General features: G+C 31.8%; 3 protein-coding genes across 3 annotated transcripts; all 3 read left to right on the top strand.

Annotated features, from left to right (window-relative positions):
• Positions 1-290: 290 nt before the first annotated feature.
• On the top strand, positions 291-1,880 carry LOC130677980 (uncharacterized). The gene is made up of 3 exons (XM_057484922.1): positions 291-758; positions 835-937; positions 1,066-1,880. Exons 1-3 carry the CDS (start codon positions 429-431, stop codon positions 1,404-1,406), a joined length of 774 nt encoding a protein of 257 aa, XP_057340905.1. The 5' UTR covers positions 291-428; the 3' UTR covers positions 1,407-1,880.
• A 7,584-nt stretch (positions 1,881-9,464) lies between these two features.
• LOC130677974 (uncharacterized) lies at positions 9,465-12,666 on the top strand. The gene is made up of 3 exons (XM_057484918.1): positions 9,465-9,952; positions 10,035-10,210; positions 12,031-12,666. Exons 1-3 carry the CDS (start codon positions 9,693-9,695, stop codon positions 12,456-12,458), a joined length of 864 nt encoding a protein of 287 aa, XP_057340901.1. The 5' UTR covers positions 9,465-9,692; the 3' UTR covers positions 12,459-12,666.
• Positions 12,667-18,154: 5,488 nt separating this feature from the next.
• LOC130677991 (uncharacterized) lies at positions 18,155-20,687 on the top strand. Its single transcript, XM_057484935.1, has 3 exons — positions 18,155-18,386; positions 19,262-19,760; positions 19,960-20,687. Exons 2-3 carry the CDS (start codon positions 19,268-19,270, stop codon positions 20,250-20,252), a joined length of 786 nt encoding a protein of 261 aa, XP_057340918.1. The 5' UTR covers positions 18,155-18,386; positions 19,262-19,267; the 3' UTR covers positions 20,253-20,687.
• The last annotated feature ends 2,472 nt before the right edge of the window (positions 20,688-23,159 follow it).

The raw sequence follows: 23,159 nt of genomic DNA, 5'->3' as shown, positions 1-23,159 counted from the left end.
TTCACCTCATTGGTGAATACTTTTGGTCGAGAGGTTAAAACACGTCTGTCCGCTATGCCCGGCACCGATTGTATTGCTCGGTACTGGGTCTTAGCGTTAAAATAAACCGTCTTTAACGATTACGAGTACGACGACATCAGCATGCCCACCAGCCAGATGGGCACACGTGGTACACACACTAATAGAAGGATAAAAAATCAACGTCAAATATATTTGGGAGGGGATTTGCTGGGCGTCTTGGGCCACGAAGAGGGGACAACGCCAAATATAAGCTAAAGAGCCTGTCGGATGGACCACACCAAATTTTAACCACGTGAGAGTCGGTATTAAGTCCTCGTCTAATACAACTGTCGTATATATATAAATTTATATACAAAGTTTACTTATTAATATAAAGTTTTTAAACAATTTAAAAAAAAAACGTGACAATGAATACGTATTTAAAAATCGTGTGCTTCTCGATGGCTGTTGTGTTAATAAGCGGTCAGGATATTAACAAGTGTTTTGAACAAGACAGCATTTCCTGCGTGCAAAAGAGCCTCTACAGAAAGGCCAAAGAGTTCTTCACGAAAGACAGCATTGAATTATTCAGTGGTGTTAGTCTGGTTAAAAGCGCCGCTCGGGATTCGCGGGGTTCAAAAGACGTTATTTATGATCAGGAAATAGACGCCGCTAATGACGTCGCCGGGCGTCAAAGTGCCTTAGAAAATTTCGTCAGTGACGAGGCGAGCGATTTTATGACCGGACGCAGCCTCAGGGTAATTTTTTAAAAATTTAATTTAAAAAATAAATTATTTTAGGTCGGTAAATATTTTATTGTTTGATATTTTGTAGATCAATTTCGCTCCAGTCGTTGAAAAAATCGGACAGACTGCACGTGCTATGGTTGACTCTGTTCCCCAAGAAGTTAGACAAGCTGTCGATGAAGTCGTTGAAGGTAATTTATAATTAATAATTAATTTTTAAAAATTGAAGATACGAAAATTGGCCTTCGATTTTTTTCAAGTGATAATTTGAAGGTGTGATAAAAAAAAATGATTGACAATTAAAATTTTTTGATTGCAGGCCGTGGAAAGAAAAAACTTCTCAAGTCAATCCTCCCACTTTTGATCGCCGCGAAAGTCAAAATTGGCGCCCTCGCAGTCTTGGCGTACTTCGGAATCGCATTATTAGCCAAGAAGGCGATCTTTGCATCTCTTATCTCCCTCGCAATCTCGGCGTTCATTGGTCTGAAGTCACTCTGGTCAAAGGGCGCTGACACGACGGCTTACAATGCGGGTTGGAACTCAGGAAGTGTCGGCGGATGGTCACCACCGGTCGCAAATGGCGGATGGTCATCTGGAGGCTGGGATGACGGACATGGATCTTACGCTGGACAAAACCAGCCCTTCTCTGGCTACCATTAATTATTTTGTTTAAAATTTCATGACTTAACTGCCAAATAACGTTTATTTAAAAGAGACGACAATTAAATTAAATCATCATTACATTCTACTGTCACTGTCACTGTCACTGTCACTGTCACTGTTACTGTCACTGCCACTGTCATTGCCATCGTAGATCCCCAAGGTTATTTAATTAGCGGTTTATTTTTAATTACCACTTAATTAAATAACCAAATGGAGATTAAAGTATTTATTTTTTAATATTTATCGTTGGTCGTTTTAAGCTGTCGCCATTATTGACAATTTTATATTTCAATGTGGCTTCATGTGTAAATACTTATTATGTATGATCATTTTATACGTAAATTAATTCTGATAAAAAAAAAACAATAGCAAATTAAAAATACACAAATTAATTTTTTTTTGTATTTAAAAATAATAATTTTAATATTTATTAGCCACAATTTTTTCTGTAGCCATTAATTGATAGTACAAAAAAATAATGTCAATTAAGCTAAAAATAGGATATTTATATTTTTTGAATTTATTGGGAATTTTAATATTTTTTGTAATTTATTTAATTTTATTACTGAATGGAAATAAAAATTTTTTATAAATATTCAGGATTTTATTTATTTATTTTTGGTTAAATAATATTTTGTAAGTAAATATTTTGGAGGTCGTTGACCCGCGACGAATTTCATTTAAATAGGAGAGGAAATTTCCACTTTCCAGTAATTCTTGGAATATTATTTTTTATGGTTATATGTGTGGAGGTATATATGGATGTATTATACATACTATTGCTTTGAGAATTTCGATCAACTGACCGTTATGCTTACGAACGTCGCATGTGTCCAGAAAACCTGATTTTGTGGCCTCATACATCAAAATGCACTTGAAAATATTTATTATTTATTTATTGTAATTATTTATATATTTTATAAATATGATTTATTATAAATATATCAAGTATTTATGATCCTGAGGTTAGCAGACAATTCAAAATTTTTTGATGTCTTTTTGAACAATTAAATTTGCAGAAAAAAAAAAACTAAAAATATGCACATGTAGAAAATTTTTAAAACTACAGGTGCAATTTTTTCAAATATTTTTTTTTTATGGTTTATCGTCTAAAAAAAAAAATCAAAAAATTATTAGACGTTTGCTAACTTCAGTATCATCAAATATTTTCATAATTACTCTGTAGGAAAAATTTATTGATCAAAATTATTAATGGGATTTTTTTTTTGTTGCACTAAAAGTTTTGTAACCATTTGACCCCATGATAAATTTTTTTTTCTCTATTTGCGGTAATAAAAATTTTTAAATCAAAAAATTAAATTTTTCATTGAAAAATTTCCCCATTTTGCCTAAAGTGGCCAAACTGCCCCATTTTACTTCATACATAAATATACAGAGAATGAAGTGGGGGCAAAATGAGTCTCTTTTTTCAAATAAAAATTTAGTATCATTAGGGCCCAGCCACAAATAAAAAATTTCCAAAATTCGGGGCAAAATGGATTGTAAGCAAAAAATTCAATTTTTTGATAATCAAAAAATCAGGGGTCGATTAATCTTTCATAGTTTTAGCTCAAGAGAACTATAGAGGGCCGATTTGCCCCTTCTCTATTTACTAAGAATATATATGTATAGCATTCAAAATTAGTGAGAAAATATTTTGAATATTTCCAATGAGAAAGGGGGAGGAAGTGACCTCTGATACTCCTACAATTTTTTTTTTAAATCCAATATTTCCCTGATTTATATCCTAATCAGTAATCGCTAATCAGGTGATTACTTGAACAGTTAAATACTTAACCTGTGAAAGTCAATTTCTATTTGAAATTTGAATTTTTAATTCCACTTGTGTATCTACGACACAAAGTAAATGATATTCAAAAGGAAGTTTGAAGAAAGAAAAAAAATGTGAAATATCTACGACAAATGCTCGACCTGGTTCTCTAAGACACATGGTACCATCATCCGGTCTAGCTGAATACCGCAAAGTGCACTTTCCCTCAAACGTACACAGTGTCGCGGCTCTTATCGGCACATTGACAAACAAGTTTGCATTACCATACAAATAAGTGAGCTCTGTCTACTGTCGTGTATTAAATATACGGTATATACTTAGCTGTTAAATGTTAAGTCACTGGTTGTTAAATTGTGCGATGGCAGTCGACGTCAGTGGACGTAAAAGGCCTTGGCACTGCGCCTGGTTGCTTCTGTACTTGACGATAATGTCAAGTTCATGGGCTTGTCTAGAAATTACTCACACAAACGATCCACGCATTCTTGGGTATTTTACATTAATCTGAAAATTAACCTCTCATTTTTTAATTAATACCCCCAATTATTATCCACCCCCCCCCCCCTTAAATACGAGCCTTCGATTCAAATTTTTTTTTTAAATGCTCGATTATCAAAATATTAAAAAAAAAAAAATTTGCATATGAATAAAAATATTAAAGGGCGCGATAGGGGAGGGTGGGGCAGAGCGGCCCCCCTAAGCCAATTATTACTTTTTGTGGCTTTCAACCATAAGATCACTTTACTTTTGTCCTATTTTGAACAAATTTATTGACATTTTGCCAAAATTCTAAAAAAAAAAAAATTTTTTTTGTGGGGCAGAGCGGCCCCCCTCCAAAAAATGATAAAAAAATTTTTTTTTTCGTTTTTTTTTTTTTTAAATTGTTTTCATCATTAAGGATGTATATCTTTCTCTTGACAACTATTTTTGGTTTTATATTACTCGAAAAAAATTTTTTAAGGTGTAATAAATCGTTCACTCTCGATTACCTTAATTACTAATTGTTATTTAATAAAAAAAAAAAACAAATCTATAGTTTTACTTTATTTCAAAAATTTATCAACTAAAAAAAAAATTTTTTTTTTTATATATTTTTAGTGACCAAATTTGCCTCTTACATCGAGAAACGGCCGAAAAATATGAAAAAATAATTTTTTCGGAAGTTTCGGCTGGTCCATTTTGCCCCAGATGTTATGCGTAGGGCTAGAAGTGTAGAATTATAATAATTTTTTTTTAATTTGACGATAAAAATATGAAAAAATTAATTTTTAAAAATTTTGGGCTTGTCCATTTTGCCCCAAATGTCATGCGTAGGGGTAAAAATGCGCAAACATATCGAATTTATAATAATTAGGCGAAAAAAAAAATTTTTTTTTTGATCAAAATTTCAGGGAGGCCGCTCTGCTCCACCCTCCCCTAATTGAATTTAAAAACAAATAGATGTTAATTACTATAACTAATTAACGATCTCGCGTTTTACAGAATAATCGCTATCTCTGTTACTCTCACGGCTGACCATGACTGACTACATCTACTTGGTGTTTAAGTGCAGCTACACCTATTATATCTATCCTGCAGACTTAGATATAGATAAGACCCGCGATAAGATGACTATCTCCACAGCTACCAATTACTTGTACTCGGTATCAATCTTGCCACCGTAAAGATTCACTCCAATGCAATGGGTACCGGGTTGGGTTAAGTGGTTAGTGGTATAGTAATGGGAAATGGGTAATGGACATCGGCATAATATAAATAAAACGTGAACGAGAACCCAAGAGCGTAAAGGATAATAAGCTAGTATCCAGTAGGCGAAAGAGAGACACAAACTGTCTAGTTAGATTGAAAGCAAGAGCGATAACTTTCATTTTATTTGTGGTAAACACTCCAACGCATACCTCGACGTTTCTCTTTGTCTTATTTTTATTTATTTTTCAATTAGTGATTAACAATAACATTTTTTTTTTTATTACTTACTTATATTTTTACTAGGATGTCAAATTGGGGAGGGGGAAACAAAACGGGGTACACATGAATTACTAAGAGTTCAGGGACCCACATACGTCACTTTTTTTTTTTAATGACATCCAAAGGGAATAAAAAAAAACTGCCATTAAAAAAATTTTTCGACTGACACTGGAATTTTTTATAAAATTTTGGAGCCACCCCATCTTGCAACACCCCCACCCCCGCCTCCTTTATAAAAATTATCAGTGCAGTGACTTTTTTTTTGTTTCTACTAAAACTACTTTTTAATAATAAATGAATTTTGATTTATTTTTATTATTTTCAAAATTACTTGCTGGTGTTGTTCCATAAAAAAATTACCCCCACCCACCACCCACTTAAAATGGGTATTGTTATACAAAAGTAGTTGACAGCGACGTTCATGTGGAGAATAAAAAAAATTCCCAAACTAAAGAACAATCTTTGAACAATAGTGTTACATATATATATAACATTTGTGATATGATACAAAAAATAAACCGTTATCTTCCTGTAGTTGAAGCAGATCTACTGATCTACATGATCTTGACTCTCAGCATAATGTTAATGCGTTAGCTCACTTTACTCCTTATTGTCGTAATTATTATCTCAGACAATATGCAATTAAAATTAATTATATATATTATATTAACCTCGTCACATCGTAATGTAATAATTTTTTTTTATAAATATATATATGTATATATGTATAAGTCGTAATTTGTTATGATTATGAGCAGTATTTAATGTAATTCGAGATTTATTTTTTCAAGCTGATTAAATAATTTGTTCATTAATGAGGGAGAGGTAAAATAAAATGTGGTGTTAATATTTATATACATATATCAATATATATTATATATATATGCGCACATGTGGAATTTAGCGATAAGTGTTACATGAGGTAAATATATGTGTCGGTTTACAAGTCAAAGGCTCTTATTACAAGCATTGGATTACATATATATGTATATATGTATATATATGATAGGAATACCAGCAAAGCTAATATAAGAGATTTGCCCATAGCGACATGAAGATTTTCTCACAAGCTCACACGGTCGGAGGTCTCGGGATCTCGGTCGCGAGGATTCAGTCACTACAAATAAAATGTGAATGTTAACTTTGTATTATTATATATATGTATATATATATATATATATATATATATATGTGTGTATAATGTATGTTGAGTGGTGAGTGTGCAGTTGTACAAGTAAGACCAACTGATGAAGATGATGATGATGACGAAGAAGAAATTTATCGGAAGCAAAATGGCCCCGACCTAGTTATAACTGCCCAACTGGCCCGGTTATTTTACTCTCCATTTATTTTTTAAGACCTTTATTTACAGGGGGTTACTCTTGCTATTACAATGGGGTATGATAGGTCACTAATAAAATTATAATAACTGTACTTTTTTTTTCTATTGACCAAGGTCATGAATATTTCAGTTTTATAAAAAGCTAAAAAGTTTTGAAATTTTACGAGTTGGGGAAATTTTCGAACGACCTTCAAAAATTCATTTTTTTTAGCTGTCATTTTTCAGGAGATAATTATTTTTTTTTACGTAAAATAAAATTTGCTGTAATAAAAAAAATAAATAAATTTGACATTTCTAATATTTTCCAAATTTTTTTTTAGCTCAAATTTGGTTCAAATTTTTTTGGACTACCCTAATATATTGATATCTAATTCAAGTACCCGTTCTCTGAATCATTTTATTGAAAATTAGAAAAATCTGATCCTGGGGTAAAACGGCTCTGAATTACAAAAAAAAATTTTTCAAAAATTTTAAATTACTCCGACTGTCTAGGCTGACTATGGCCCATTTTTCCACACACCAAAACTAAGCTCATATATTTATTGAAAATAAAAAAGACATAAATACTGATAAAATTTTTTTTGGTAAAGAAGTTATTTAAAAATCGGTCACTTAAAAATTGTGCGCTTTCTTTACAACTGGATTCATCGATCGCAGATGACTTCTGTATGTGAAATCGACTTCATAACCCAGAAATCGAAGACATATCCAATAACACCAGAAAGTATTTTATAAAAAAAAAAAGTACTAATAATAGCATTAATAATTAACACAACCAACGATCCATATCCCGAGACTTTGAAACAATTCGTCATAAATTTTTTTTAATTGAATCGAAAATGTGCAAACAATAAACAATTACGATTAAAATCAGCAATTTATCGTGTATATTTAAGTAACGGGTCTGCAAATTAATTTTAAATTAAATTTTTTTATGTTAAATTGCAAAAAATAGCTGCTGTGATCCAAGAAGTACTAAATTAGTACCTTTGCTTATATTATTAGTATATTTTATAACCAACACATGGTTATAACATCATTAATGTCATATATATTTATTTTATTTTCACTATTAAAGAGGTTTATAGTTTACGGAATTATAACTGTACAAAATTTATTTTTACCGCAAATTTCTTATCATTTGTCGTTGTATAATTCGGCTATTTGTGGATTTATTGATTTTCTATTGTATCGATTGATGTTTTATTTAGCGAGGCGCTAGAAAGTAAGCCGACAAATAAATCTAGTGAAGACTACGACTGTCGTATACGAATTAGAGACCCATAAATCTCCATTTAAATTTTTTTGAAAAGTCTTTCAACTCGCGCATAAGTTAATTATTTAATGCACTCATAAATAAATAAATAATAAGTGGGTTTAAAATAATATTTGAATGATAAATATTTAAATCAGTTTATTTATGACATAAGAGCTTGAATAATTTCTTTGAATATAATAATTAAGTCGTATTTTTTTTTTTTTTAATATTAGCCAGGTAGGACATTTTTAATGAAATCTTTGGAAAATTATAATTTGTGTACATTTGATTCAGACAAAAAACTGCATTGACTTTGAACCCGAGTCGAAATTTAGAGCCTATTTAGATCCCTCTAGCCCTAAATAGATCCGATTTAGAGCCCTGTAGTCCTGTAGCTCCGACTTTGAACCTAGAGGTCCTAACATTCACTGAGAGGTCCGATTTTGAGCCTTCAAGTCCGACAATATTAGTCCCGTAATAAATTTCGATTCATTATAATTGAATAATTTATGATGATTATTATTAATATTATTATTATTACAATAAACCAGGGCTTACAGGCCCTAAATCGGACCTAATTTTAATTTTCATCAGGTCCTAGATTGAGCCCGCAAGTGCCGAAAACGGAAATTTGTAGCACCTCAGGGACCAAAATCAGACCTAATTTAACATAGAAACAGACTCTATTTAGAGCCTCCAAGTCCGAAATAGGTCCGACTTTAGAAGGCTCTAGATGGGCTCTAAATTTCGACTCGGGAACACATGCGTAAAAAACCAAAATTTTAGGAAATTAATGACCTGTAATTAATTTGAACCCTTACAGATAAAATAATTAATCAATAAATTACAAGAATCCATAAAATAATTAACAAATATCCCATCTATTCCCCCACAAATCCTCATATTCTCCTTGTCGGTCCTCTCATTCAATAAGTAGGTCTTCGCAAGACATATGTCAGCACCAAAGTGAAAGATGATAATCTTAATGACGATAATGATGATGACCGTAGGACAAGTCTCGCGTGCATTTAAATTTAATATTAAAAAACCATACCCCACTTTTCTCCCCCTCTGCTTTACCTCAACTCAACTCGAATCGTCTAAAAAAACAAAGAGCTAAAATGAAAATAAAAGGGCCACTGGCCTGTAATCCTTTCACACAGATCCCCGTTGCTCATGATCCCTCGGTCAACATCATCCAGATGCTCAACGCTACCACTCTTGATCTTTCTCTCATTCCCTCCTTATTAACCTTTTTTCAGTCCCATTCTCTGAATGGTGAAGGTGAACCTCAGGAGAAAGAGCATCCAGGGATGACCGGGTCGGCATTGAATCCTCACCTCCTCTCATTTATTCACTCCACATATTTTTATTCCCTCTCCACATCGAGGAGAGACAAAAGATACCGAGATCTGAACCAGCAACAGCGAACGCATATTAAATTATCAGCCATGTGTTGGTTTTTTATTCTCGTTCTTGTTCTTCTTCTTGCTCTTTCTCGCGCTCTTCTTGTTGTTTTACTGTTCCTGCTGTTGCTGTTGCTGATGATGATGATACAGCAGTTAAGTGGGGGGCAATCTTTGAGAGTAAAGTCTGCACGAGTAGTCCCCGTGAACCTTCCTTCCATACTTACACCACTACACAACACAATTTAATATCCCCTCGTCCGCATTGGTATAAAAGCTAACCAAACCTCTTTTAGATGCAACATAACAACGTCAACAACGCCACTATCCTGTGTCACACATTACCGCGCTCGGTTATTTATTTATTTAACAAGGAGCTTATGCACATAAGACTCCTTATTTATTTTGTTTTGTTTATTTAAATATATATACATATATTTCGCCAAGTGGTGTCTTGGATATTACGAACAGTAAACAATATATATATATATAAATATATATATATATATATATATATATAATGAATAAAATATTTGTGCCGATCCTGTGGGCCATGATGGCGACGGTGGTCCTTACGCTGCCTGCGAACGACAATAAGTCGGGTGACAACGATCTCATGGCGACCATTTACTCAGACTGCAGTAAAAAGGACTCGGTCGACTGCATAAAAGTCAAGTTTTTCAATTTCGTTGACAAAATGCTCACGGACAAAGAGGATATCACGTTGTCGGAGGGCATTACGGTCGTCAAAACTTCGACTGCTGAGGAAGGCGCACCGAGGTAAGATTTTTACTGCCTGTTAAAACGATTTTGAGGGTGGGTGGGGGTGGTGGTTGTTGATTTATTTTTGTTGGTTTTTTAGGTCCATCGACTCGACGGATGTGGACACTTTGATTTTCGACAGAGTCGGGAGGTTCCTGAAGACCCACTCTATCAAGGTCGACCTTAAGGGCAGCGATATTTTGGGGGTCGTCGAGTCCGCTGGGAGAAGTCTGGATGACTTGAGTGAAAGTCTTGTTGAGGGACGGGGTAAAAAGAGTAAGTGATGTTTATTATTTTTATTTGTGGTCTATGGGATTGCGGTTAATTCAAAAATTTATTATGGGTCTAGTTTACACAGAAAGAAATAATTTATGGGCGCAAGAATTTTTTTGTATTACAAATTGAACAAAAAAATTTTCTTGGGACGAGAGAAAATTTATTGACTCAAAAAGTTTTTTTTTGCTCTGAGAAAATTCATGCTCGCCGTAAGGAAATTTCTGTTTTCAATTCATAATGCAAAAAATTTCTTGGGCTGGGAAAAAATTTTCTTGGGACGAGTGAAAAATTCTTGTGCCAAGAAATTATTTTTTTCTGTGTATTGCTATAATTTTTTATGCAACAATGTATTCAAAATACAAATTTAATTTCAAAATATAAATTAGGACAGTAATTTATTTTTTTCGGCTGATTTATTTAAAATTTTTTTCGAGATTAAAAAAAAATTAATTTCATAATTAATCTGTTAAAAAAAAATATCGACTCTATAAAACTCACCATAAAAAAAACATTTTAATAACTTGTAACTAAAATTAATAAACCAGTCCCTAAAAAATGAAAACAACCATCAAAAATATTTTTTATGGTCGAGTGATTACTGTGACCCATAAATAAATTATTAACTCTGGTACTCTTCATATAAACATAAACATAAACATGAACATGAACCTGCATAGCTTTAAGATTTAAGGACTCCCATATATCAATATCATATATTTGTACACATATATTTCCATACATCCTTAACGTACAACACACATGTACACATGAGTAGTAATTGATGGTGTTGGTGGTGGAGGTGGTATAAAGTTTATGACGATGCCGTTGACCCACTGAGGAACTGGTTCCGTTTACTCTTGTCTCACACGAACATGTTCACATTGAACTTAAGTTCATGATTCATGATTCGACGGTGAGAGGTAACTTTTTTAAATTCTTTCTCTTCCTTCTTTCTTTCGTACTCACACTCGTACTTGTACTTGTGCATCCGCGAGCTCACAATGTGAGCGTATTAAATAAATAAAAAAATAAATAAAAAAAAGAGAAAGAGAGTATAATAAAACGTTTAGGAGACAGGATCCTGTGCTGTGTAAGACGGGATTTTTGACATACTTTCTTTTCCCGGTTGTCGTCATGGTACTTTACCTTGACCCTCAACTCACCTATTCCACATTCGTATCCACGTGATTATAGAAATTGCACACTTGTCATTTTTAATTCATACCAACATCGGCTTGTCTTTATTTTATTTTACTTTATTCAACTTCTCTAGTCTAGTCTACTCTACTATTATATACTTGTTCTATCATTATTCGAAAGTTTACAAATTACTATTTCAATACATCACCAGAATACTTAAATATATTTTTATACTAACGATAGGGGGTAAAATGGCTCACTCTAAGCACTCGATAAATATTCATTCCGAAATTTTTACTCTTCTTATTATTTTTGAAAATGGCACCAAAATTTTTTTTCAAATTAATTGCGCCTCGAAGCTCTACTGTCATAATTTTTTTTTCTGTCATTAATTACCAACTAAATCACTAATGACGAATTAAAAAAAAAAAATTTGCACATGTATTTTAAATAAAAGTACTAAATTTTCCCGCCTCCTTTATTTAAAATTCCATTTATTTAAAAATAAATTTTAATTACTAATAATAATTACAGTAATTAATTTAATAAAAAATAGAATAGTTATTAATTTAACGGCTAATCAATTTAATGAGCTTGTATTAAATAAATTAACGCACTAAATATAGTGAATTAATTAGCATGACTAGTAATTAAATACATTTGAATATTATTAATTACAGAGAAGCAGCAGAAATTAATGGGACCGTTGATGATGGCGATGGCACTAAAAGCCGCGGCACTGCTGCCCTTGGCATTGGGAACGATAGCTCTGATTGCTGGTAAAGCACTTCTAGTCGGTAAGATAGCGCTCGTTATTTCGACGATAATCGGGCTGAAGAAATTACTCGGCGGTCAGAAGCACGTGACGTATGAGGTCGTCGCGCACCCGCATCACAGCAGCAGCAGCAGCCACGTGGTCAGCCACGACGACGGCGGTCACGGTGGTGGCGGCGGTGGCTTCAGTGGTGGTGACTTCGGCGGCGGCTACGGTGGTGGTGGCGGTGGCGGTGGATCCAGCGGTCACGGATGGGCGCGAAGTCTCCCACAAGATGTACAGCAACACGCACAGCAATTAGCTTACAGTGGACAAATTCCTCCCCAAGCTTAACTGATCTCTCCCTTTTGACTCCACCGATTTTTTTTTGAAAAAAAAAAAAAATACTTTCCCATTAAATTAATTTATTTCCTTATATATTTATTGTAATTTAATACTGGTACCTCGAAATACTCTTTTTTTATAATTTATAAAAAAATTTTTTTTTATTATTTATAATATATATATTTATTTGTATTTTATTTATATAAATTTTTTTTTTTAATGTAATTTTTTTTTTTTTTTTTGTAATAAAAAAAATAATAAGTGAATTGTTCCAAAGAAAATGCAAGTGGATATTATGAAAAATGATAGACTATTTTATACCAACTCCTGTTTATTAATTTTTGATTTTTTAGATTTAAATTTACAAAATTTGGGTATCGATAAATACGGTAAGAATTTTTTCGATTATTTTTAGACATGAATTTTTAATAAAACAAAAATTATAATTTTAATATTATATTTTATATATTTTTAAAGAATTAGTATGCATATACATCAGTATATATATTTATAAATTAATGTAACTAATAAACATGATTATTAATGTGGGTTGTGTTTCATTGATACTTATAATGATAAAAAAAAAAAAAAAACTAATTCAAGTTTAATGATCACACTCGTGAGAAGATGATAATGTCGTTTACCGTTACGCAATCCTGCTTTCAGTACCTCGTAGCGGTTCTACTTCAATTTTTTGGTAACTTCTTTTGGGCTAAATTCATCGCTTCATATATATACATATATATACACATTCAATTACTTTTAAAATACCGTTTGATTTGAATAAATTACTTTTCTCTACTCAAACTAGAAGTCATAAAAAATTGTCGTCTCAGAACATTTCACTTAATTCATTCTCAAAAATATATTATTCAAAATATATATACAATTTTTCATCAAATAATTGAACATATTTTTTACAATAATGCCACAGAATTTGAATAAATATATGGGTTCAAACATTGGTAAAGTTTTTGATCATTAATTTGGACATAAAATATAAAATGACTTAAAATTAATAATAATATATATTTATATATATATGAAATAAAAGAACCAAGTGTAGAATAGAATGAGAAAATAAAAATGTATATATATGTATAATGAATGTCTGTTACGCACTATGAGGCCGCATGTTCTTTTAATGTGCTAAGTGACATACTTTTCAAATCCCATCGATATATCTTTCTCTTGATTATTTAGCTCATATATTACCCATCGTCATCACCACAATTTTTATAATAATAATAATAATATTCATTTGTTGCTGACCAATCTAACGGCCAGTAACTAATCTACCGGTCTTTCATTAAATAAAGTGTGAATTAAATATGATAATCCTGAGTAAAAATATATATGTATATATCCCGTGTAAAAAAATTTTTATTCATAATGAATTTAGATCTAAATTTCATCACGAAATTAAGATCGTGACACAAATATGACTTTCATCATGAATTTGTATCAACAATTTCAATCACGACAAAATTATGACTCAGTCAAATTTTTACCCAAGCGATCCGAAGTTCATTCACTAAATTAATTTTACAATCGAAACTGATTTACGATAATCGAGTACTTGATAGAAGAAATTTATTGGTAATTTCGGAGTCGATAAATTTGACAAAAGGTTTAATTCAGTCAAGTTTCTATCGAAGTCATCCCAAGTCCAATTCAAAGACATAATAATAAATTTTTAGAAGTGATACGGATTTACTAGACGAAAAATTGTGGCAGCAAATTCATGATGGAAGTCATATTTGTGTCACGATCTGAGTTTCGTTATGAAATTCAGATCTAAATTCATTAGGAACAAAAATTTTTTTTACACGGGATATTTATGTATAAAATTTTTGGCGGTATTTGTTGTCGATTTGTTTGAGCTGCGAGAGAGTTGTTTCATTTAATAAGTAATTGGCTTGTATGAGGCAAAAGCAACACTATCGTTCGATTCACACGAGTGATTATGTGTACTTGCTCGAGATCGGGATTAAAAGAAAAGAAAACGGGACATCGAATGGGAAAATATTTGTGGTGTCCATCGGCCTGAATGACCAAGCATAACTTATTCTATTGTGTTATAGATATGTCAACTTACTTATCAATTTATTTTAATGTTCATTTATCATTTTTAATGTCGAGTCGCTCAAGGATGACCGGTCAGCTGAATTTCATCGAAAATTTTTACTCAAATTTTTTATGCCGATTAGAAACCGATGGCAATTTTTTTTTTTTTTTCAAGGGTTCTCTACTTTTTTTATTGTTCATTAAAATTTTATGATCCTGTAGTCAGCAGACAATTAATAATTTTCGGATTTATTTTTTAGCAAATCGGTTACAAAAAAAAAAAACTAAAAAAATGCACATGTAGAAAAATAAAAAAGCTATAGGTGCAATTTTTTAAATGTTTTTTTTTTTTAATTTATCATTTAAAAAAAAAAACCATAAAAATAACGAAATTTTGATATTCATTTTTTTCAACTTGAAAAAAAATTAGTAATTAATAATTACTGCTGATTAATTTAATTATTATTTGCAATTAATTGACTAATGGGCTCGGAAAAAAACACTGAATTGAAAAATTTTGAAAAGTGTAGACTGCACATAATTTTTTTTTTTTTTTTTCAGTTGCATTCTTCATTAATAATTATAATTAGATACTGAAATTCCTAATTACCATGCAAGTGTAACAAAAAATATTTATCTGTCTATACTTAAGTATGAGAAAGAGAATGGATGCTATATATTTATCTTTATAATATGAACTATTTTCTTGTACATACATTATAATTAAAAGAGAGTATTCTCTTCACGCAAACTATCATTCACATTTTTTCCATTACTATTTTCCACTAATGTAATTATCAGCATAAATTTGACTTCTTTATTTCCATTAGCAAAATTTTTTTTTTATCAAAATATCAAAATTAATTTACTGATGTTACAAAATTTTTATTTATTATTTATACATGTATATATGGATATAAATACATGATTAATTATTTTTTTATTTACTCTAATAATTACTAATTGTTTATTCTCAATAAATATGGTAATTTATTTTAATAGATATTTATTATTAACGATAGAAATATGTAATAGATCATTGTCTTGAAAACCTAATAACACTATTATATTATATTTACACTGAACAATACTTCTTATATTTATTTATCTAGGTATATAGTATGAAATTACTTCTTTATGAATCAGTTTAATGGTTCATTTAATTTATTCATTTTTTCCCAACCGGAAGATTAATTCGGATCCACTAGATCTAAATTTTGAATTTTCAGTCCTTAAATCTTAATTTTTTTATCTATAAAAGGGAGGCCGACTTCGCCCCACCCTCCCCTACAAATTATAGCAGAGAAATTCAAAATTATCAGTGTAAAAAAAAGAACAAAATTTTGAGTTGCAGAAAAATTTTGAAATTTGGCGAAAAAAATTTTTTTTAATTTTAGATCCATCAGATCTTTATCGATCTCAATATACATAAAAAGATGAATAATAATAATAATTAAATGTATGAATTACAAAGTACTGATTAAATACCAAAATCATTATAATTAAAAAAAATAATTAGTGTGTAATAAAAAAAAAAAAAAAAAAATGAATCTAAACATAAGATAAAACTGTTCACAGTAGGACGATCACCATGACCGAGACTTCGAACCGGAAGTAGAGTAGCTGCGTCTACTTTTATCTCGGATCCTCGCTTTCGCCGCCTGCGAAGATCATTTTCACGGCACGTACGTGAAATCGGTAACGCGATCAACTCCATACCACACCATATTCCATATACCATACCATACCATACCATATATCATACTACACACCATTCCATTCCATACCTATATACATCACCAGTTTCAAAAGAGTCGCAAGACAACTGAAGCACGTAAGTTCCGGCCGAGATAGAATGTACAAATTGCCAAATGAATATCATCAGGCAACAAGTGGCTGAGAAAACAATTCGCGGTATCAACTCGCGAAAAAATTTTTAAATTAAAATGTACCATGATTTATGTAAATATATATGTATCTATCCATTGAATGCTGTTGCTTTTTCCAAGTCAATTAAAATAAACATCTATGTAACATTTATTTAATCTTTTAATAAATCTTGACGCGTACATACTGCAGCACATATAGCAATTCAAAGTTTTCACTTGGTGTGACCCAGTTACCGATTCTTAGGCGAGCGCGACCATGAAAGAGAAGATTATATCAAGGTTGAATTTAATATATATATTTTTCCTCCATCTGTTCATCAAATTCGACAGTTTTTCGTTCTTTCCTCCAACCCATCATTTGCCAGCTTCGTAATTATTATTACTGTCATTAAAAGCTCATTTGCAATTTTTTACCGCAGAAAATTAATTTGGGCACCAGTTGCACGATAAATAATTAATTTCAATAACAACTTTTTTGGGAATATCAAATTTATTCGTACAGAAATTTTCGTCCGTTAATTATTTGAAATTCAAAAGAGAATGCGCGCGCACGTGTTGAAAAATATATATCGTTCATTCTTAACCTATGACAATTTTAAAACCGATCAATGAAAGTTTCATTTGGTATTTTTAAATATAATTCATTTTCGGTTCTCGCTAAATTTTTTTTTTGAAATTAATTTTAGAAATTTTTAATTTTCGTGACATGGATATAAATAATTAAAAAAATTAACTGCGTGTTACAGGGTCTAGCTTTTAAATCAAAATTAATAATTACACTATAAAAAATCGGGACCAAATTCGGAGTCAAAAAAAAATTACTCTGCATACGAAATAAATATGGAGTTTGTTTTTTTCAGCATAATAATTTTTGACTGATCTGGATTTTATTCAAATCCGCATTTACTCCAGATTTAATCCGCGTTCACTCCAAAAATTTTTTACAGTAAAAAAAAAAAAAAAATCAGTCTCTTCTCTAATAAATAAAAAAAAAAATTTGCAACCCATATATTCCTTAAACAATTAAAATAAAAAATGCATTATCCTTTGAGTTTACTGCCAGCATTAATTTTCTCTGGCCATAAACACACTTATCTCACAATACCCCATAATTTGTCACAGAAAATCTCGATAGCTTATAACAATATCCCTAAATAAAAATAAAAATAACTATGGTCTAAAGTCATATATGAATAATTACAATAATGATAATGATAAATAATGAGTACCAGGTCAAAGAAACTACTGAATGAAATGCAGTTTTTCATAATAAATCCGAGTTAAAACATTTGTTGCTGGCAGTAACGTCCGTTTTCTCGTCTCACTTAATAATAATAATGATAATCATCATCATCAGTATCATTTTTAGCGTCAGCCATACAAGTTAATTGTGTGTTAATAATACTAATTGCTCATGAGCGTCGGTGTGGATGCGACACGTACACAGCAATGGGTTTAAATCCACAACTGACCAATGAGGACTTAGATAATAAAAATAAAAAGCCGATTGGGTTTAAAAAGATAATTAAAACTGTTTACGTACAAAATAAAAGCGATCGTTTCACCTGGGTGGCTTAGTTTGCTGTCGTCATAATCGAAACTACCAACACAGATTTATTTTTCTTAGTGTTTATTCCCATACCATTCCCATGGATTATAAATTGGTACACAATCCCATTTTATCATAGCTCCTGTAACTCGAAGCCGTGAAAATAGCGTACCGAGGACGGGCAGTATGATATAAAGTGGGAGGCAAGTGGGGAAAATATCCCCGAGTACGGCAAGTCTGTGTACACCTGACCAGATATATAGAGCTAGGGCAGGGCTTCCGTTACGTACAGTCAACGTAGAGTGCTCGTTGAAGAAAACGCATCTCACATCATCATCATCACTATCATCGTCATTGTCATCGTCATCTCTAACGTCTAAGCTCAACAATTTTATCGGAATCTACGGATTTTGTTTATTAACTCATTTAAACGTACGTGGATTTTATTTTTTTTACTTAAGAAATTCAAATTTTTTTTTACTTTTGCAAATTAAAAGTGACTTTTGCTCGATATTTGGGATTTGTTTGTTCGAGTGAAATTAAAAACCGGAAGTAAATTATTTAGATGTGATCTAATTTTTTTTATTTTCGATCGAATTTGGAATTTTTTCTATAAGGCACCGAAATTTTTTTGAAATTTTTATTTTTATCTTTTTGAAAAACAATTGATTTGATTTCTTCAGTTACTAGATCATGAATATCACGAGATCTATTTATATTTGTGGAGATCTAGATCTAAAATTTTCCGAAATCGAAATTTTGTTTTTTTGGTTTTATAATAATTTTACATTTTTTCACAAATTTAAAAAATCTCAATTCTAACCTGAAAAAATAATATAGATCCAGCGTGATCTATTTAGATCAAAGATCTAAATTTCGATTTTTTAGATCTTAGAGTTCGAATTTTTTTTTGCAAGATTCCGAAATTTGAATTCAAATGAAAAACATTTTCTTCTGACAGTTTGATAATTTACTTTTTTATCTTCGATTTTTAGATTTCAAATCTCCCGCGAAAATTTGAAATTTAAAAAAAAATCTTAGTTCTAACCCACTTGGCATTGGGTATTATAATTATTATTCCATTACTGACCCAGTCTTAAAAGACATAAACGCGTGGTCAGTTGATTTTTATCCGGTTGATCCATGTGTAGTTGAAGAGATCGTTGGCAACGAGTATAAATATAACGGCAAAGTTGATACTTAAACAACTGATATAGACTTTCGTATTGAATCAAAAATAGTTAATCCATTACGTGAAAGTTTTTTTTTATGCCAACTAACAAAATAATAACTTAAATTATTTGCAGATAAAAATGAGACATACGGCCCACCGTTACTGTTATTTTATTTTGGTGATCGCGGTTGCTGCCTCCGCGAGATCAACGGACACCAACTCCAAGAGCAACTCGATCGACGATCAGACGGGACGGTCGGCGGCCGCAAACGGCCTGCTCGGTGAATTGCGTTATGTTTACCAAATCTACAAAGAATGTTCGGGAGACGAGATGAGCTCTTGCTTGAAACTCAGACTTATCACTGCAATGGACCGCGTGTCACGAAGTGCGCAGCTCAATATCGCCGAGGGCGTCACGGTTGTGAGGGACGAAAACAGTCCAAGGGATAAAATTGAAGAAGCGCCAAAAACACCTCAGGAAATTGAGGCTTCGCTGCCACGTGCACTCGAAGACAAAGAGGATGCGCTCAATTCTATGATTTTTGATAAATTTGTACGATTTTTCCAGAGTCATACTCTTAAATTGAAGCTCCCTAATGTTGAAGAATTGTCGAGGAGTCTCACCGAAGAAGGTTTGTCTACTATTTTTTTTCCAATTTTTAAAATTTTTTAGTTTTATCAAAATTTTGAAACATCGAAAAAATTTTTTGTTGATGTAAAATTAAAAGTCTAATTTTTGTTAGAAAATTTTGATTTTTGGTTCCCACAAAAATTTGGATTTTGTCAATTTGGATAAATTTAAAGTAATGATATATATTTATTTGATTTAAGGTCGTGGCAAAAAGAAGAAGGGCATGGGAGGTCTTTTGGCCATTCCTCTGTTGATCGGCGGTACCCTGGTCCCTCTTGCCCTCGGTGCCCTGGCTCTATTGGCCGGTAAGGCGTTGATCGTCAGCAAACTTGCACTGGTGCTAGCGTCAATTATCGGACTGAAGAAACTCGTTTCTGGCCACGAGGGCGGCCATGAAGTCGTCCAAGTTGGTCACGGTGGAAGCGGATGGGCAAGATCCTCCGCGGCTCAAGACCTCGCTTACTCGGCTTACAAACCGGGTCCCTCATCATAAAACTCAACACTAACCCACACTAAAACTCATCCATGAGCAGCATCAACTCCCATTAGACACAATCCCTCGTTACTTTTTCTACTAAAAAATGGCGGGTTTTTTCACCTGAAAAAATCCGCCCACGCACTGTGATTTTTTTTTATTTTTATTTTCTTACAATTTCATTCAGACTTTTCTTTTACTCCATTCTTTTTCATTTCCTCATTGTCATCGGCAATATTCCCAGCACCTCATGTCAATTACAATCAACATATTAAATTACACATTATTTAAATCCATTAAAATAATAATTTATCACTCGCAGTATTTATTATTAAAAAATATGTATCTATAGAAAAAAAAGACTAATAAATTAAATTATTTAATTATTATAATAATCATAATAAATTGTAATAAATTATTTAATTGAATATATATTTTGTTTATTAAAAATTATATTATTTTTAAAAAAAATATATTTTTACCCGCTCATTTGTACTTTCACCTGTAATTTATAAAAAATATTATTTACCGGAAGTCAGTTTCCCTGCGAAATCAAACTCCGAATCAAAGTCCGATAACCGACTAATGCGGTCAAGTTTATTTTTTTTTTTCTTGTCATTGAACTTGTTGAGTAAAAAAAAATCGAGCGCAATTAGAGCCTGACCGAATAGATATAAATTACGTTGTGGTATTTAAAATAAAGTACAAGTTTACTTTGCTTTTCACCCGGATATCAAAAGCCTTATTGTATATATATATATATATATGTATATATATGATGTAGATGCAGGCCACCGGAGCAGCATTTGTTGTGTGCGTCGCCTCTTTCCATCTTGATATCGGCTCGTCGATTAACGTCCGGTTACCGAGTCTTACCTACATATGGACTCACCACTCGTGTCCGTACAGTCTGAGCCGTAGGTTTAGTTGTGCGGTGAGTAGCCGACAATTGACATCTGACATACTCATTAATTAATTAATTAATTAATTAATAAATGGATTTAAATTTACGAAATAAATTATGAGCAATGATCGAAAACTTTACGCACGTTTATATATTTTACGCTTAGCTGTGTTATCGAGCTTGTGGTTTTAAATACACATGTACAAGTTTATTGGAATGTGCGAGTGTGCGTGTGACTTGGGCTCACGTACTAAGAAGTAAACCAGGCCGTACAACAGGCCAGCACCAGCATCCAACAAAACTTGACAGTCAATCGCTTTGCTGCTATAACTCAGTCTTTATATATATATACATATATATATAGAGAATGTTGTAGTTGAATTTATATTACTATCAAAGATTCTAACACTCTCTAATAAAATAAAAAATATATGTGTATATAAAGACTGGGTCAAAATGAGTAATGATATTTTTTAAATGTCTGGGGTAAAATAAAAAAAATGTTTATGATATGTTGGAAGGGTGGGGGGGAGCTGAATTAAAATGAGGGGTGTGAATTTTTTTTTTAAATGGAGGATGGGGGAAAATGGGCAGGGACAATGAGTCAGCCGAAATTTTTTTAAAAAAGTTTGAAAAGGCGCGAATTTTTTTTTTTTAAATGATTTACTGTGGAAAATTTATTTGAAATTTTTTTTAGACGGCCCATTTTTTGAAAATTCATATGAGCTGTGAAAAAAAATGAGCTCTTTCCTTCAAATTATTTGGCGCGAAATTTTGTGAAAAAAATTGAGCCTTTATTCCTTCAAATTATTTGGCGCGAAATTTTGTTAAAAAATTTTTTTTAAAAATTAGACATAATTGTTTTGTTAAATAAATATTTAACTTGTAATTTAATAAATTGGATAAATGCGACTATAAAAAAAATGTAATAAATATATAATATAAAAAAAAAAAAAATACTAAGATGAAGTCTGGTTGGCTGGACGGGGGCCTTGACCTGACCTCGATCTTCCAACGACCAGCGAGTTCACTCTCGCCGCAGTCGGGGAGAGGAAAGTGTTCCATTATACTACCCGGTGTACCTGCTCACAAGATGCTCAGATCATCATTTTTTTTTATCATTTTTTAATTCACAACTCCAGTCCTCGCACCGAATTTCCCTTTAATTTTATACCTGCCCAAAACGCATCAATGACAAAATAAAAAAATAAAAAATTACTACTCATAAAATACTATTTACATAAATATCAATATATATATTATATACATGAATGAAATATTTTTTGCATCAGTCTCATATTAATATAAGGGAGAGTTCAGGTCCTCCTTCACTTATTAAGAGAAAGTCGTAACATTTTTTTCTCACGTCCTCTTTAATTCTCAAATTTAAAAACTATTTTTGTCATTAAATATTTTAAGTTTTTTTCTAAATCGAAGTTTTAAATTCATCAGTCAGGTGTTAATTAAAAGCAAACCCACAAAATATTAAATAACTGTAAAACTTTTATGTTTTTTAGTCAATGACTTTTATTGATTAATTAAACGGGCAAAAAAATTTTAAATAATTTATCGAATAAATTTATTAGAATAAATAATAATGATGATAATATTAAGCACGCCTCGCAGTCTCGAGAGTAAGGCATCAATTTAAAATCCAACTTGATCGCTCTTACTTTACTTTATTGTATATCTGGTTGACAGAGACAGGTCCCGGATGATTGGACCCGACCGGAGAAAGTTTGACTCTTATCTCCGCCATCATATTGGAGTATATGTTACAATATATATATATATATATATATATTTGTAAAAATTAAATTTTGTCTAACAATAAACAGGACGGTGACAATAAGTGACACCTATTAGTAGATTGCTAACAAAATAGTCGATCCTCTCTCTCACTCTAGACAACAGACTGAGATCGGTTCGGGGTCAACGGGAGGCGCGGCCGGCCGTCTTCTCCGCGGGTCTGGCGCGATCCCAACTCGCGACCGTGCATTCCGTAAAAACCGTTGCTCGTT

This window comes from Microplitis mediator, chromosome 11 (assembly GCF_029852145.1).
Source record: "Microplitis mediator isolate UGA2020A chromosome 11, iyMicMedi2.1, whole genome shotgun sequence".
In the NCBI taxonomy this organism is placed as follows: Eukaryota; Metazoa; Arthropoda; class Insecta; order Hymenoptera; family Braconidae; genus Microplitis; species Microplitis mediator.
The sequence above is the reverse complement of the archived record's forward strand: the minus strand, read 5'-3'. Positions and strand labels throughout refer to the sequence as shown.

What these genes read in the sequence shown, in the direction of transcription:
- LOC130677980 (XM_057484922.1), top strand. Translation starts at nt 429, where the DNA reads ATGAATACGTATTTAAAAATCGTGTGCTTCTCGATGGCTGTTGTGTTA. An exon ending in TGACCGGACGCAGCCTCAGG is followed by an intron (nt 759 to 834) that starts GTAATTTTTTAA and finishes GATATTTTGTAG; the next exon opens with ATCAATTTCGCTCCAGTCGT. An exon ending in TGTCGATGAAGTCGTTGAAG is followed by an intron (nt 938 to 1,065) that starts GTAATTTATAAT and finishes TTTTGATTGCAG; the next exon opens with GCCGTGGAAAGAAAAAACTT.
- LOC130677974 (XM_057484918.1), top strand. Translation starts at nt 9,693, where the DNA reads ATGAATAAAATATTTGTGCCGATCCTGTGGGCCATGATGGCGACGGTG. An exon ending in GCTGAGGAAGGCGCACCGAG is followed by an intron (nt 9,953 to 10,034) that starts GTAAGATTTTTA and finishes TTGGTTTTTTAG; the next exon opens with GTCCATCGACTCGACGGATG. An exon ending in TGAGGGACGGGGTAAAAAGA is followed by an intron (nt 10,211 to 12,030) that starts GTAAGTGATGTT and finishes TATTAATTACAG; the next exon opens with AGAAGCAGCAGAAATTAATG.
- LOC130677991 (XM_057484935.1), top strand. Translation starts at nt 19,268, where the DNA reads ATGAGACATACGGCCCACCGTTACTGTTATTTTATTTTGGTGATCGCG. An exon ending in GAGGAGTCTCACCGAAGAAG is followed by an intron (nt 19,761 to 19,959) that starts GTTTGTCTACTA and finishes ATTTGATTTAAG; the next exon opens with GTCGTGGCAAAAAGAAGAAG.